The sequence below is a fragment of the Salmo salar genome, chromosome 09, assembly GCF_965601325.2.
Source record: "Salmo salar chromosome 09, fSalSal1, whole genome shotgun sequence".
Classification (NCBI taxonomy): domain Eukaryota; kingdom Metazoa; phylum Chordata; class Actinopteri; order Salmoniformes; family Salmonidae; genus Salmo; species Salmo salar.
Window position 1 is genome coordinate 126581298 of NC_138299.1, and position 14766 is coordinate 126596063.

Below are 14766 nucleotides of genomic sequence, written 5' to 3' on the forward strand. Positions count from 1 at the left end.
ATTCATCAGGCTTAAGCCATGTTTCAGTCGGGCCAATCACATCAAGATTATTATCAGTGATTAGTTCATTGACTATAACTGCCTTGGAAGTGAGGGATCTAACATTAAGTAACCCAATTTTGAGATGTGAGGTATCACAATCTCTTTCAATAATGGCAGGAATGGAGGAGGTCTTTATACTAGTGAGATTGCTAAAGCGAACACCGCCATTTTTAATTTTGCCCAACCTAGATCGAGGCACAGACACGGTCTCAATGGGGAAAGCTGAGCTGACTACGCTCACTGTGCTAGTGGCTAGTGGCAGACTCCACTAAGCTGGCAGGCTGGCTAACAGCCTGCTGCCTGGCCTGCACCCTATTTCATTGTGGAGCTATCTCCTTCCCGCTTTGTGGGCTCAGAGACATTCTTTCTTTCTTTCTTTCTTTCTTACGTCTGTCTGTCCCTCTTTCGCTCTTCTCTCTCCTTGTCCCCACTTTCTACACTCTTTTTTTTTCACTCACTCATCTGTCATACATTCACCTCTCTCTCTCTCTCTCTCCATCCCCCATCCCTGCAGAGATGCTGTACTGTAGCTAGCTATATTGTTATGGGTCGCACTAATACTCTTATCTTGATTTGGCCATGAGGAGTTTCATCCCCCTCGTGGAAAACATGCCTCCGTTACAGAAGGAACACATTCTTACCCTCAATTCCCATGTAAAGCCGAGCCATAAACAGGAAATGTGCTATAGATTGATTAGGAATATGAAGTAGTTTACAACTAGGTATATTATTACAATAACTGTCTCATAGGTTTAGCATTGTAGCAGGGTTGGGGTCAATTGGAATCGAAGTCAGCCAGTTCAGAAAGGAAATTCCATATTCAATAATTGAATAAAGGATTTATATTTCCAATGGCTTCTCAATAAACCAAAATGGAGAACCTACTGTATATCAAAGTTGTTTACATTTTAGAAATGTAAATTCAAATCACTTCCTGAATTGACTGACTGTAGCATAATGTAGGCAGAGGAAGGTTAGAAGTACAGCACCTGATCACCTACTGTATATCCATTATGGTCTAAAAGACTCTGGATTAAGATAAAATACTGGATTAAATTAACCTGAATCAGCATGAAGGTTACATTGATCTTGATGTATGGTTCTGTTCTACTAATCCATTAGTGGCATTGTGATTAGTAGGAGGGTTCAGTGAGCAGGATAGCAGGGATCTAAGGCTGCGTTTACACAGGCAGCTGATTCTGCTATTTTTTTCACGAATCACATCAGATCTTTTCACATTTCACATGCCCCCAGAGCACCACCCGACTCTTAAATGTATGAAGTAGCACATTGCCGGTGCGGCCCATTGTGATGTGTGAGTTCTGGAGCCAAATGGAGAGGTGATGGGGCCTATATTATATGCTACAAGACCATGGTGCTTGCCTACGGAGCTGTGAGGGGAACGGCACCTCCGTACCTTCAGGCTCTGATCAGTCCCTACACCCAAAGAAGGGCACTGCGTTCATCCACCTCAGGCCTGCTGCCCCCCCTACCTCTGCGGAAGCACAGTTCCCGCTCAGCCCAGTCAAAACTGTTCGCTGCTCTGGCACCCCAATGGTGGAACAAGCTCCCTCACGACGCCAGGACAGCGGAGTCAATCACCACCTTCCGGAGACACCTGAAACCCCACCTCTTTAAGGAATACCTGGGATAGGATATAGTAATCCTTCTAACCCCCCCCCCCCCCCCCCGCCAAAAAAATACAAAAACAAATATAAAAAAAAAGATATAGATGTACTATTGTAAAGTGGTTGTTCCACTGGATATCATAAGGTGAATGCACCAATCTGTAAATCGCTCTGGATAAATGACGTAAATGTAAAAAAATTCTAATATTATATAATGACGGGAAAATGAAATGCGTAGAGTGGTCATACACACAACCAAACACACACACCGCAACGATTCCTACTCCAACTACTTCATGTTATCAATGGGACTATAAGTGTGGACATAAGACAGAGTTAACCTGCTGAAGGATATGGGACAAAAGAGATTCCTATGTTAGATGACGCTCTTACAATGACTAATGCAAAATGGATCAGTTGTGTAATGCGCAATAATCCTTTCTCACCACTAGGTGGAGGTACATCAACAGCAATGTCATTCTCTGCCTGCAGTGGCTGACAAAGTGACAGTGATTGGACAGTGATTTCTTGAAGCAGGCTGCCGAGCCACTATGGCCTAGATATCTACTGATATCATTGAACCATAGTACGTTTTGACAGCAATGGTTAACTAAATTTAATCTTGTCTGTTTCGAATGATGACTGAATGATGATGTACATGCCAACTGTTTATCCATGTTGGCTTACTGTAATACATGAATCCCATGTAGAAGCAGGCAGCATGAGATCAGGATGGCAGACTGCAGATTAAACACACTAGTGATGACCCTTACTGCATCACATAATGTACACGAGCTTTGAACAATTGCATAACGTCTTGCATCTGTTGGGTACACAGATTCAGACAGCAATGAAGGTGGTGGAACAATCTAAGCATTACGTTTCAAATGTAGTCGGCATCTGTTCCAACTATGGAAGTCTATTTTATTCCCAATGATGGTCATAATCGATAGTCCCCTGTTGGAACAGGTACATATAGGTTAGTTGTATGCATATTGTCAGTTCCACATACTGTAGACTACCCATATTGGTCTATGGGTGGTCTATGTGGACATCATGTCCTCCCTGGGACACCCTAACAGCTATCAGGCTTGGTATTTATGAATGACAGCTGCTGGCAGGGGTCGGTAGGAGCTGGCAAGGGATGAAATGGCGCCAGTGCGGTTGGGCAGTGCCAAGGCTCCAGTCAGAGCTCCAGGTTTGGGCACAATGGTGGGGAAAAGAGTTGGAGGGGGTGAGGAAAAAGCACTGAGTATCTAACCAGTCAGGCCTCATAGGCAACAATATCAACCAACCTTCTAGAAGGGTGGAAGCTTTGTGTGCTTGTGTGTGTGTGTGTGTGTGTGTGTGTGTGTGTGTGTGTGTGTGTGTGTGTGTGTGTGTGTGTGTGTGTGTGTGTGTGTGTGTGTGTGTGTGTGTGTGTGCAAGAATGATTGCGTTGCGTTCGTTTACATATGTGTCTGTGTGTGTTTTGACATTTGAGGTTGCTTGGGGACTTTTGAGGTTGCTTGGGGACTTCAAACCACCATTTTTATACTGAAGATAAAGGATTCTTTAAGCAACATAATAAATGTTAAAATACATCATTCATATGTTCAAATGACCTTGTTGAATGACTGTATGTGTGAGAACAATGGACTCTGAACTGATCAATGTCTAAACGTATGTAATGAATCTACTTAATCACCCCTCTCTACCTCAAGGACTTTAAAGGTCACGTGCGAGCGCTTACATTTCACATCCATAGCAATTACCAACATTATTCTAACGGTGGTAAAGCAACTTTTAACAGATGTGATCTGGAAACAGACGTGCCACAGTATCCATGCACCAATCCTAAAAACACTAGAAAAAAATAGCAGTGAAAGTATTATCTGCTCATTTCACTTTCTGGGTAAGAGCTATTACACAAACACGATTACTGATTCTGATTCTTCTATCACATACTGCCATCACACACTCACTGCACTGTGTGACGCACCAGATGGAAAGCAGATCAAAACGATTGCATAAAATTGCACTGGTTTTTATTGTTTAGGGGTTTGTTTTAATGAATGACTTTAGGGGATTATGCACCCATCTCATAAATTGCAGGAATTAATTTTCAAACACCTGGGCCCGTAGTCATAAAGTATCTCAGGGTCGGAGTGCTGATCTAGGATCAGGTCCCCCCTGTCTATGTAATCTGATTCATAATGATTTAAATGCAAAACTGATGCTAGATCAGCACTCCTACTCTGAGACGCTTTATGAATATAGGCCCTGCAGTTCAGCATGTCCATAATAGAAACAGTGAGAAGTCTTAGATGACAGCTTCTCCTCAGGCCAGACAGACACCACTAGGATTTGGCCTACATGTGAGCACATTAGTCTGCTTTATTATTTCTAGAAACATTCTTTCCTTATGGCAGTTTAATTTCTATATGTATCATGCTTTTTCTGCCTACTCTGGCAGTTTTGGGGTGTTTATAAATTACCCTTTCACTGCTGTGTCCATGGCAACCCATTTCCCTTGCACTGTTCTGTGGTAGTGGGGCCTGTCCTCGTTCTGTCTCTCTCTGACTGTGTCTTTGTTGTGTTTCTTGTTGTCCAGATTCTTCCTCAGCGCTGCAGTGAGCAGTAGCGGAAAGACAATGACGAGAGAGTTAGTACTAAAATGACTCAAGTGTTCTGTGGCTGTCCTCTTTTTTATGGCCCTTGGGGAAGAAAAGGGGCCTTGTCTGGTCGCATTAGTGGCCTGAGCTTTTGTCAAGACACTGGAGAAGGCTGCTCGGGCTGCTCTACGAGTCCTGTGAACAGCGGTAGAGTCGGCAAGCGTAGTCAAGGCGTTCAGTAAGAGAGAATTCTTCAACGCTTTACTCCATGACTTTCAGGGCCTTCAGTAGGTTTGAGATACAGCTACGGGGATAATTTACTGCATGTAATCACTGGTGCTGTTCAACTGTTGACCATCTTTAGAAGTAGACAGTTTACATGAGTGTTTTTTTTATGCCAATGGTACATGCATCACCGTTGGCACAGGGTGCAGATACATTTGATCTATTGATCTGGTGAAGATAAAGTTCTTATGATTGGTGGGGATAAGACAGGTACATGACCTGCATTGGGAGAAAGGGAGGGAGAGCATGGTACAGAATGCAAAAAACACAGACACCAACACAAGTTTATTATTATATTATTTATTTATCTTTGTACAATGTAATTACAATACAAATATGTAGGTTTAAATACAAAATTCTGTAAATAAAGAATAAAAATAAACTCCACTGGTTTGTTATTACTACACTATGGTTTACAATCAAGTTTATGAGGTCATTTAGTTTCTTATTCTGAACGTCATTAACCTACATTTTAATTTAGAGGGCGTATAAATAACGGGAATTTAACGAAATAAAAACAGCAATTTCATGAATGACTATGTTTTTTCTCTTAAAAGACGGGGAGAGAATTCATTTCGAAAATCAATTTGTCTAAATGAGCAAAAACATGGGCCCCTCACTGGTGATTTATATCTTTGCGAAAGCGAATGGATGTCAGCCAGTATTGTGCCGCATGTAAAACTGACAAAGCCTGATTGGCCGAGTCCTAAGGAGTTAATGACCAGGAGAGCGGGATGGATGGAGCCTGTTTGTCTAGTCGTGATGTCCATTCAATAACACTGGTCCCCTGGGTCCCACTCCGTCTCACTCCCAGACACTCATGTTGTCTGGGGCAGGATCGTACATAAAGCAGTATAATGGCAAATAGCATAAAGCATCCCATCTAAGCACATGCGTTTGCCCCGCCTTGACCTGCCAATGGAAGTCCTGCCAAGTGGGCTAAAATTCCAATATGGGGTTGTAGCTATAGTATACTGCATATTTATTGTCTTTGTGTGTTTAAACTAAAGTCACGGAAGGAAATGCTTGCCTCTTTTGAGATTACGATCAAACAGTAAAGTATTGTTTCTAAGGAGCGCTAAATGCATGGTGACTATAATTCTAACAGAAGTGCCTTTGTTTGGGAGCAGTGAAAGGAGTTTAAAGGAATGAAACAACCAGTCTGTTTAACATACCGTTGCCTGTATGGTATTTGATTAATCCACCCCTTTCTTCTTTCATCTTTTCTCAGTTCATCACAGCCTTTCAATAGTCCACATCCTCAAGCTCATTCTCACATGCCCTCGTTCTCTCCGTCTATCTTTCACCTTCTCCTTTTCTTTCTCTCTGCCTCCCGACTATCCGTATCACTTTCATGTCTTTGTTTGCCCTCTTCAAAGATGGATGCCTTCCTTTGTCTGTTTAAAGTGGTAAATGACTCATCACTTCCTCTAGCCATCTTTACTCAGCCTGGTAGAACACACACAGGAGGTGCCATAACTTCTGCCCGTCACAATGGCCTCAGGACAAGAGCCTGGATCCAGAAGCCTCTACAAACTGACTGTAGTCCCATTATGTCAGAAGTGCAGCTTGACCCAGCCCACTGGGCACACACCGATTGAATCAACGTTGTATATACGTCATTTCTATGAAATTGCGTTGAACCATCGTGGAATAGACGTTGAATTGACGTCTGTGCCTATTGGGAGGCACTACTTTTGCCCAAATCCCTATACGGGAATAGGGTGCCATTTCAAACGCAGCCCCAGTGACAAAACAGCATCATAACTCACCCCAAACTTACCCTCTTTATCTTACGAAGTGCACAAGCTCTCCCATCCCTCATCTCTTAAATCTTAGGCTCAACACTTCCAAATAGATTCTCATAGTGTTGAGTGACTACACTCGTACGTGGGTGACTACTACCATGTTTTAGAACATAATGCAAATCAACCAACCAACTTGGAATGTGGCGCACTATTTGGACCCTTTCCAGAATGTTCTAGGGTTCTAGTGTATCTGCCCTGCAGGTGGAGTGGCACTGGGACAGAGGGGTGAGGTCACCATGGTGATTTAGCTAACAGTGACTCATTTGGGTTGAATAGCAAATTGGCGGTTATACATGGATTGGTAATAAATAGAGGGTGAAAAAAGCATGCTATTTACACTCGTTTCCAACCTCTCGTTTCATGACTCACTCCCTCTCTTTGCTCCCTCTGCTGACACACTTACAGCTGCTAGTTATTTTCCTCCTCTTTCCAGTTCCACAAAAATAAATACAGGGAGAAACAACAATGTAAAACTATAACGGTTAAACGCTAAGTAAAAATCATAAATATAACCCTTTTGGCAATCAAACTGTCTGTCACTCTTATTGGTCGACGCCTCCTTTGGGGTCTCTACCATCGAGTTGTGTCATTGGCTAGTCAACCAGGGCCTTTGCTGTGCTTGGGTAACATCGACAATCTCTCTCAGTGTCTCATCTCAGTGTCATTTGATGTATCCATATTCTCTGGCCCCTCCACAGATCCCCACTCAGAACATGATTGCTAGAAATCCCAGGGAATGCATCGCGAGGAACCCCATACACAGTCATCATGTCCCCCCTGCATTCAGACCCAATTTACATCCTGGGGTCTCAACAGAGGAGGAGAAAATCAAGAAGAGGGGGAGCGACAGCATTTAGGGGCAGGGGGCTGGAGGGGGGGAGTGGAGTGGTTCATTGTTGTTGGGTGTCTGCATCATCATAGTCTATGCAGTGGGCCGACCTGGCTTAATACAGAGTTAAAGTTCGATCTCAAAGGTCTTTTGCAAGTCATTGGAGAAAGGGTTGGGCGCCGCCTTGGGTTGCAATTTGGTCTCCAGCGCGGCCCACTTTGCCTCGAAGCGATCAACCTCCTGGGCATTGGCTGGGGGCGGGTTGGCCTGCTGTGCGCCCTCCGGTGGCCAGCTGCTGCTATTGCTGCTGGCGCAGTTGCTGCTGGTGCCGTTCTGCATGATGGTGGCGGGGGAGGTGGGAATGTTGTGGGGGAGGCCGTTGACGGTGGGATGAGCTCCGAAGGGTGGCATAGGGAACCCGCCCGGTAGGCCGGAGAAAGAGTGGCGGTGCCCGCCGGTGAGCGTGCCCATTTTGGGCCCTGTGCCCATGCCCATGGAAGGCCCGCCGGTAGAGCTGCCTGCCGTGCAGAAGACATTAGCCACCATCTGCGAAGGCGTGATGCCCACCACAGGCACACTGGCGTTGGAGTACGTCATGCTGTTGGCCAGGGCAGGCATGTAGGCCTGCATGGGTACAAACGCTGGCTGCAGAGGTGGCTGGTTATACAGGCCCACGGGCGCAGGAGTGGCATCAAACGCCAAGGGAAAGGGCTGCATGGAAGTGGGCAGGGAGCCAGGTACCCCTGGCATGGTTGCCCCCGGCATGGATGCCCCCATTATGGGCACACCTGACATAGGTGGGCCAGACATAAGTGGGTTAGACATAGGTGGCACAGACATAGCTGCGTTTGACATGGGTGGCCCTGGAATGGCAGGGGTGGGCTGGATGGGTGGCGGGGGCAGGTTGGGGGTCTGTTGCTGGGCCTTGACGGCCTGGGCCACCTCCTCCAGCCAGCGCTCAGCCTCGGAGGGCGTCCTCCTGTGTCCACTGTGGACAGGGGACTGGACCGGGGGCTCCGCCTGCATCCAGGAGGACGTGGCTGTGGGAGAGAAGCAGAGAGCAACACGTCAATTACATGTTACATCAACTCTGCTGCTGGATCTCTCTACTGCTTTACCATGACAAGCACAGAGGACACACACACATCCTATTCAGCAGCCTTTTCTGATTAGGGCCGGAATTCAACGCACATCAGGGAAAGGGACTTTGAAAAGCTGCATTGCCGGCTGTATAGTGACCTACGCTATAGCACACCACAGAGATACACACAAATAACTGACACTTTTCAGCCAAATCAGCCTTACAAGCATTAGAAGCAAATCGGCATTAGAAACATTACAAATACAAAGAAACATTACAAATATAAACAAATTCCGAATGCAAAGTTGGAGTTAAGCTGTACAATACATGTTAAGCCAGACTAGAGCTCATAGAGAGAGAATGATAAGGTAGTCAATGAGTTACCTTGCAGGGGAGCGGGTGGAGGGGGGATGGCTGGGGGCACCGTGCAGGCTGGCAGGCCGTTGGGGGTGGGGTTGGAGAAGAGTTCCTCAGAGGGCCTGGTGAAGGAATGGTTGATCTGGCTGCACAGAGCGTTGATGCTGCTGTCTGCCTCGCCACACACAGACAGATCCATCTCTGGGACTACAGAGGGGGAGAAGGATTTTGAGGATTGGCTTTCCTTTGGATGATTTGATGGGAAGATTAAAGTCTCGGGCCAAACATACACTTATATAATGATATAGGATTAAAGTACATGACACCGGATGTAAACATTTCTAAGCCCTTTATTGAAATGTAATCTGTTCCCATGGTCCTATGAGGTCTACATCATCTTTTGGACTTCAAAGTAAGAAAATAAAAGTTCCTCTGTAACACACCCGGCCAGTCTGTTATTCATGCATGAGATTCTATAGCCAGTAGATAAAAAAGAGCTCATCATTTGTGTAATTGCCCTATCAGTGACCTGTACCTGACAGATAGAGTGAGCTAAGCCTGTGGAGAGCAGAGAGAGTTGTGGGGCCAATCAGAATCAGAGTGGTCAGTGGTGGATGTAATTCCTCCCGCTCCACTGTCTCTCCGTTGGGTCCTATTCATTAGGGCGCACCATAGCAAAATCTTTTGCAACGGAAAATGAAAATGGCCATTTATTATTGGACAGGTTTAAGTAGTCACTCCCTGTTTCAGTCCGTTTTCTTCTGTTTGGTGCCTAATGAATGACCCTGCTTAGAAGAACTACTCCGGGTGCAGATGTAGTGTCTTTCTGTCTGGAGACAGCAGTGTGTCAGGCCTGCCTTGTAAGGTCTCTCTTTCTGAACATTTGATTGGCCCATAGGGTTCAAAGAGGATGGGAGAAGCTGTGGGGTTTCTCTGTGTAGTAGTGAAATGTGTGTGTGTGTGTATGCCTGTGTGCGTGCAGGCGTGTGTGAGTGTGTACATCACTGTGTGTGCATGTGTGTGTGTGTGTGTGTCTGTGTTCGTGTGTACTACAATCCCTGGATCTATGGCTGTAGAGGGACTGGTCTAGTGGAGACTATTTATAGACACATTGTTCACTGAGAGAGCTGGCGGACTACTGGGGAGGGGGGAGCTAGTGAAATTAGCTGCTACTGTGTGTGTGGGTGTGTGTACATGTGTCCTGTGCTTGCGTGTGTTCATGCTTGTGTGGCTTCTATTGCCAGCTAAGTGTGTGCGTGTGTGTGTGTGCGTGTCTTCTTTGCATGCGTGGGATTCAAATAGGTACAGATCCTATACGAAAGAGAGAATCTCTGGACACAACGCTAGTACTGCTACTGCTACATACATGAATGTAAATAGATGTCAGGTACAATTGTGCTGCAACCATCAGAGGTGAAATGTGTGTTTATTAATGATTAAAAGCTGAGGTCTGCTTATAATAACTATAATCAACATAACTGAGAGGTTTAATCTACCTCACTACAGCAGGAACAAAGCTGTGCTGGGAATCTTAATTATTATACTTGTTAAAAATAACCATTACATGGACTCAGCAATCAGCCACAGCAATCAGCCACAGCTTTAATAACAGACTGATGAGCAACTTCAGTGCTATTATGACCCCGATCAATGAATCTCTGGCTTCACTTGTTCCTGGTCAAATACCAATAATTATAAACACCACCATACTTTGTCATAAGGGTTCAGAGTTTTTCCTGACCCATGATCTGACCAGGAAAAAGTCCGGAATTATCCTTGGTCAGGTCATGAAGACAGGAAAACTCCAGGCTCTGATTGACATGGAAGGGTGGCATTGCAGGACTATGTTGTCCTAGACTGGTGAGGCTAACCACTCTTTGTCCTAGATCGTAGAATGCAGAGACTTAGATAAGCTAACATGAAGAGGTGAGGCTAACCACTCTTTGTCCTAGATCGTAGAATGCAGAGACTTAGATAAGCTAACATGAAGAGGTGAGGCTAACCACTCTTTGTCCTAGATCGTAGAATGCAGAGACTTAGATAAGCTAACATGAAGAGGTGAGGCTAACCTGGGTTCTTGCTCTGGAAGTCGGCGGTCTTGCGCTGCAGGTTGGAAGGCAGGTCGTTGAGGCGCAGCGAGAGCTGCCTCTTGAACGGCGAGTTCTTCCCGCTGAGGGCCGGGAAGCCCCGGAAGGACCCCTGCCGCACCAGCTGCTCAATGGGCGCGTGGCGCCGCGGGATTGCGTGCTCCACCCCCTGCCCCACAGGCGAGGCCGCGCCCTCAGGGGGTGAGGAGGTGCCAGGGGGGATGGCTGGGATGGTACACGGGGGCTCTGGAGAGTACAATTTGCTATGGTTAATGTTGGACTATAATGACCAGGGTTAATGTTGGACTACCATGACCTGGGTTAATGTTGGACTATAATGACCTGGGTTAATGTTGGACTATAATGACCCGGGTTAATGTTGGACTATAATGACCAGGGTTAATGTTTGACTATAATGACCAGGGTTAATGTTGGACTATAATGACCAGGGTTAATGTTTGACTATAATGACCCGGGTTAATGTTGGACTATAATGACCAGGGTTAATGCTGGACTATAATGACCAGGGTTAATGTTTGACTATAATGATCAGGGTTAATGTTGGACTATAATGACCAGGGTTAATGTTTGACTATAATGACCAGGGTTAATGTTTGACTATAATGACCAGGGTTAATGTTTGACTAAAATGACCTGGGTTAATGTTGGACTATAATGACCTGGGTTAATGTTTGACTATAATGACCCGGGTTAATGTTGGACTATAATGACCCGGGTTAATGTTGGACTATAATGACCCGGGTTAATGCTGGACTATAATGACCAGGGTTAATGTTGGACTATAATGACCTGGGTTAATGTTGGACTATAATGACCTGGGTTAATGTTGAACTACCATGACCCGGGTTAATGTTGGACTACCATGACCCGGGTTAATGTTGGACTACCATGACCCGGGTTAATGTTGGACTACCATGACCCGGGTTAATGTTGGACTATAATGACCAGGGTTAATGTTGGACTATAATGACCAGGGTTAATGTTGGACTATAATGACCAGGGTTAATGTTGGACTATAATGACCAGGGTTAATGTTGGACTACAACTAGTAACCACTACAGCCAATAACACTGATAAAGGTTACTACCTGCCAACATACAGTATATGTGTTGTTACACTTCAGAGTGATTGAGGTGAACAACAACGACGATCAACAGTGAGTGAATCCTGTTCCTGTTAGCTCTATAACATAGACCACATTTGACTTTCCAGTAACTTTCCAGTGATATGTTAGAATGTGAGTGACAGCTGTTTCTGTCTGTGTGTCTGTGCTGCTCTTCATCTCCTGATGAGACATACCTTTCTTCTTGTCTTGCAGCTGCTTCATGATGTCATCGCGCTCGCCCCCCTGCTGGCTGGACGACGTCACGCGGAACGAGCCCTCGCGCACGAAGGAGGTGCGGCTGGCGTCGAACGAGGCTGTGACGCCGCACTCCTTCTCGCGCCGCTGCTTCCTCTCCAGACAGGCGGCGAAGGCACAGCCCACGGCGTGGCTCATACGCTCGCCCTGGTGACCACAACACACCCGGTCAACACCCCTCCTCAACACCCTTTTGGTGTGTCTGTGTACGTGGGCGCATGCATGTTTGCGTGTCTGTAAAACTCTGTTATGTGCGAATGGGCACTAATACAAAAAAATACACAATTGACAAGTCTGAACGTAGCCTAAAGCCAGTCAATTTCCCTACTGGAAAATGCTTTATCAAACCAGAACCATGTCTGTGAGGAATGACTTGGCACTCCGTTTTCATTCCATTATGCTATAAAAGTGGTTATCACCCTGGAGGAAATGTGGCTCAGAGTGCCAGGAGGTCACAGTCGATAGCGCTCCAAGAAGCAATTGAGATAGAGATAACCCTAGAGTAATCCTAATCTTAATCTCTGGGCGAGCGATGCAGGGATTGGATTAATCTAGTGGCTGGGCCTGGGCCCACACACACAGACACAGACACACAGACAGACAGACAGACAGACAGACAGACAGACAGACAGACAGACAGACAGACAGACACAGACACAGACACACACACACACACACACACACACACACACACAGACAGACAGACACACACACACACACACAGACACACACACACAGACACACACACACACACACACAGACAGACAGACAGACACACACACACACACACACACCACACACACACACACACACACACACACACACACACACACACACACACACACACACACACACACCCCCTCACCGAGTCCTTCAGGGCCATGAAGCAGTGGCAGATCCAGCGGCGTGTGGTGCCGTCACGGCAGATGTAGGAGAAAGCCTTGTCATAATTGCGGTCGGGCGCACAGAAGGACACCTTCTCAATGGTCTGGTCTACGATGAGGTCCTAAAGTCAAAGAGATGACGTGTTAGAGAAGGCTGATTTGACCACGTCATAAATGAAACATCACACATTACATGGTAGCCTATAGATAATGCATGTGATTAAAACACTCCTACTAAAATGTAATGTCAAATGTCATTATTTGGTGAGGAAAGATAATCTCCCGAGAATCAACCTTTGTTACTCTCAAGTACTAAATCTTGTTTACAGCTCTACAAAACATATTCTAAAACATGGAGAACCACTTTTTCTCTTGTTCCAGAATCTGTATCAAGTTCGTTCAGGAGTCTTGGCTAGTGACTATAGGGGGAGGAAGGGGCCCCTTCTCTTACCACCCCCCCCCCCCCCTCCCCCACCCCCCGCCACTAGTGGCCCCTGACACCCTTTGAACCAGAGTGGAAAACAAGAGATGAAAGGGAAATGGGGCTCACACACTCATCCAGGGACTTCCTTCCACTCTTCTATCGGGGAATAGGAAGAGGGTAATGAATGAAGTGGGCAAGGAATAAATAACAGTATTTTCATTCAGAGCCAATTAGTAGATGAAGAGAGGCTGGTGGGGGAAGTGAACGTCTGGTTATGTGTGTGTGTGTGTGTGTGTGCGTGCGTGCGTGCGTGCGTGCGTGTGTATCCATGCGTGCGTGCTGGGTTGCCTATGGGTGGATGGAGGTGAGGGGTGTGGGGTTGTGGGGGTGGAGGATCACTCAGAGGCATTTCACTGAAAAACTGAAAGGTGGCACAGTGCTGAGTCATGTCACATGGGTCAGATATGGAGGTGGAGGGAAAGGGGCTTTCTTCTCTGTGGCGGTGGTGTTCTTTGACATTGACTTTGAGAGGACCAGGAGATGGGATTACAAGAAAGAGGGGGGGGGGGGGGTGCTGAGGGAGGATGGGGGGGGGGGGTCCATTTGTCTACTGCCACACAGGAAACAAAAAAGACTGCTTAGTGTGACTGTTTCTCTCCACCCCTTCTTTTCTCTGGCCTGAAAAGAAAGGTGGGTAATTGCACTCGCAATAGGGGCCCCTAGCGGCCAGATAGTCCTGTCCTGAGGTGTGTGCGTATGTTTCTGTGTGTGTTTCTGTGTGTGTTTCTGTGTGTGTTTGTCAAATAAAAATGAAACACTCTGTGTGTGTGTACTGTCTCCCTCCCCTACCCAAAGCCCCCTTTGACATCCATCACTAACACATGTCAAGTGTGAAAACTCAGCAGTCCGGCCTAAAGTAAGTCTAATCTGGCCTGCGAGGATAAACACAGTCATCGGGACAGGCACGCGGTGCGGCCCTTTTGCGCTGAGCCTGAAGGGTGACATCATCAATCTCAGGCCAGACTGAGAATGGCAGGTGACCTGGGAAAGGGCTGGGGTAGAGAGAGACCTGCGGGATGGGTAAGGAGAGGCGGGAGAGTAGCCGCCGAAGAGGGGAGATGGTGGAGGGTAGAGGGGGAGTGCTCAGGCTTCTGGGCGGCTGCCAGCTTCTCGCCTGCTGAGCAGTTTTCTCTCTTTGTCTTTCCAACATACGTTTCCTACTACAGACATAGGATCTTAATTTGAGGCAGTTTGCTACAGCAGAATAATTATCCTGCAGCAACAGGAAATGGTAATTATTATGTGGATTATAATTAATGGAAATCTTTTTAGGGGTTGATACATTTTTCGTAAGGGAACATCAAGT

The 14766-nt window shown here is 46.3% G+C and overlaps 1 protein-coding gene across 2 annotated transcripts in view; it reads right to left on the reverse strand.

Moving 5' to 3' along the window:
- Window positions 1-4833: 4833 nt before the first annotated feature.
- LOC106612624 (numb-like protein) overlaps window positions 4834-14766 on the reverse strand; it is a 76390-nt gene continuing 66457 nt past the window's right edge. For both annotated transcript variants that reach the window (XM_014213963.3, XM_014213961.3), the window contains exons 5-9: window positions 12958-13098; window positions 12032-12239; window positions 10694-10957; window positions 8652-8831; window positions 4834-8226 (exon numbers count right to left, since the gene is read on the reverse strand). In XM_014213963.3, the coding sequence (XP_014069438.1) occupies window positions 7313-8226; window positions 8652-8831; window positions 10694-10957; window positions 12032-12239; window positions 12958-13098 (1707 nt within the window). In that variant the 3' untranslated portion in view covers window positions 4834-7312. The remainder of the gene's footprint in view (window positions 8227-8651; window positions 8832-10693; window positions 10958-12031; window positions 12240-12957; window positions 13099-14766) is intronic.